This window comes from Beta vulgaris, chromosome 8, assembly GCF_026745355.1.
Source record: "Beta vulgaris subsp. vulgaris cultivar EL10 chromosome 8, EL10.2, whole genome shotgun sequence".
Lineage (NCBI taxonomy): Eukaryota > Viridiplantae > Streptophyta > Magnoliopsida > Caryophyllales > Amaranthaceae > Beta > Beta vulgaris.
In genome coordinates this window covers 4754844-4756753 of record NC_079209.1, presented here as the reverse complement: position 1 = coordinate 4756753, position 1910 = coordinate 4754844, and the positions used below count along the sequence as shown (strand labels likewise).

Below are 1910 nucleotides of genomic sequence, written 5' to 3'. Positions count from 1 at the left end.
CTATTTGTGGTCAACACCCAAATCTCGTAGCAGTTGCTTCAACCACTTCAACTCACAAGTCAACGCTGCCATCGATCGATATTCTGCTTCCTCGGATAAGCGAGAGACAATATTTTGTTTCTTAGTTTTCCAGGACACCGGAGAAAAACCAAGTAATACGAACCACCCAGTCAACGAACGACGGGTCAAAGGACAACTTTCCCAATCTGAGTCACACCATCCCTCTAGTTGCAATGCACTATCAAAACATAGAAGAATATACCCTGTCCTGGACACTTTTTCAGATATCGTACTACTCTCAATGCTGCTTCCCAATGCTCCTCTCTTGGTGCTTGCATAAATTGCGACAAAATGTGCACGGAATACACCAAATCTGGACGAGTAACAGCTAAATAAATAAGTCTCCCAATCAACCATCTTTATTTTTCGCCGTCCTCTAACTCCTTCCCCTCTGCTAAGGCCAGCTTGTGATTTTGCTCCATTGGGAAGTCAGCAGGTTTTGCACCTAACAATCCAGTCTCTGAAACAATATCCAAGGCATATTTTCTCTGGCAAACATAAAATCCATGCTTGCTACGGGCCACCTCAAACCCCAGAAAGTACTTCAGAGCACCCAGATTTTTCATTTTGAAGCATTCACGCACTCAAATATGCTTTAAAACTCTCCATCGCAAATTTATTATTCCCTGCTATAATCATATCATCCACATAAATAAGCACACTCAATTGCAACGAACCCTTCGAAAGAGTAAAACGAGAATAATCAGAATACGATTGTTTAAATTTGTATCCCTTCAGAGCTGTAGACAACTTCTCAAACCAACACCTAGGTGCTTGTTTCAAGCCATACAATGACTTTCTCTTTCTGCAAACATTGTCAACATTATTCTTCTGAAATCCTGGGAGGATCTTCAAATAAATTTATTCTTCTAAGTCTCCTTGAGAAAATGCATTGGAAACATCCACCTGGGGCACCTCCCAATTTTTCACAGCGGCAACTGCAAGAAAAGTACGTATCGTTGTCATTTTCGCCACCGGAGCGAATGTTTCATTGTAATCTAACCCTTCTTCCCGATGATTCCCGAGACAGACCAACCTTGCCTTTAATCTAAGAAATTTTCCATCTTCATCTCGCTTCTCCGAATACACCCATTTGCTCCCAAGTGCTTTTTTTCCCATAGGTAAACTCTCTAAAGTCCAGGTTCCCTATTCCTCAAGAGCCTCAATTTCAGCTGCCATTGCTTTTCGCTAACCCTCATGTTGCATAGCTTGCTTAAATGTTTTAGGACCATTTTCTGCCTGCAAAGCTGCAATAAAATTTATGTGTTTTGACGAAAAAAGTTCATAATTAACAAAATATGTGATAGGATAAAGAGTACTTTAGGAAGATGATCGGGCGGACGAGCTGTCAGATAAACTATATTTTTTCCGTATTGTATGCATTACACAATCTTGCAATCTCGTAGACTGAAATTTTTGACGTTTACTCTCCCTAAATCCTCCTCATAATTTTTTCTTTAATGCCCCACATCTTGTTCCTCACTACTCAAGTTTGCTGCATTAGCTAATTCACTTTGTTGACTCACTGCATGGCCTTGTTGGAGTTGCTGCGTCACTCCCATCTCCTCACTTTGGTTTTGCACACATCCCCTCACTCAGCACCTTACAAGCTGCATCTTGTTGCACCACATATGTGCCTCTCTCAGCACCCCACATTTTGGTCCTCCACTCACCCAATCCCCAGAATCCTGCTGCAATTCCCCAACTCTCGTTGGCTCACCCTCACTTGCCATAGACAAGCCATCATCTAGTGGATCCCCTACACCAATGTCAGATACAATTAAAGGCACTGCATCCAACGGCCAACGCTCAAAAACGTCAACACGCGCATTCCCAACACATGACATAGG

The 1910-nt window shown here is 42.3% G+C and overlaps 1 protein-coding gene across 1 annotated transcript; it reads right to left on the bottom strand.

Moving 5' to 3' along the window:
* On the bottom strand, positions 1–626 carry LOC125492932 (uncharacterized mitochondrial protein AtMg00810-like). Its single transcript, XM_048635686.1, has 2 exons — positions 442–626; positions 1–373 (listed from the first exon to the last, which is right to left on the bottom strand). Exons 1-2 carry the CDS (start codon positions 624–626, stop codon positions 1–3), a joined length of 558 nt encoding a protein of 185 aa, XP_048491643.1.
* Between the last annotated feature and the right edge of the window lie 1284 nt (positions 627–1910).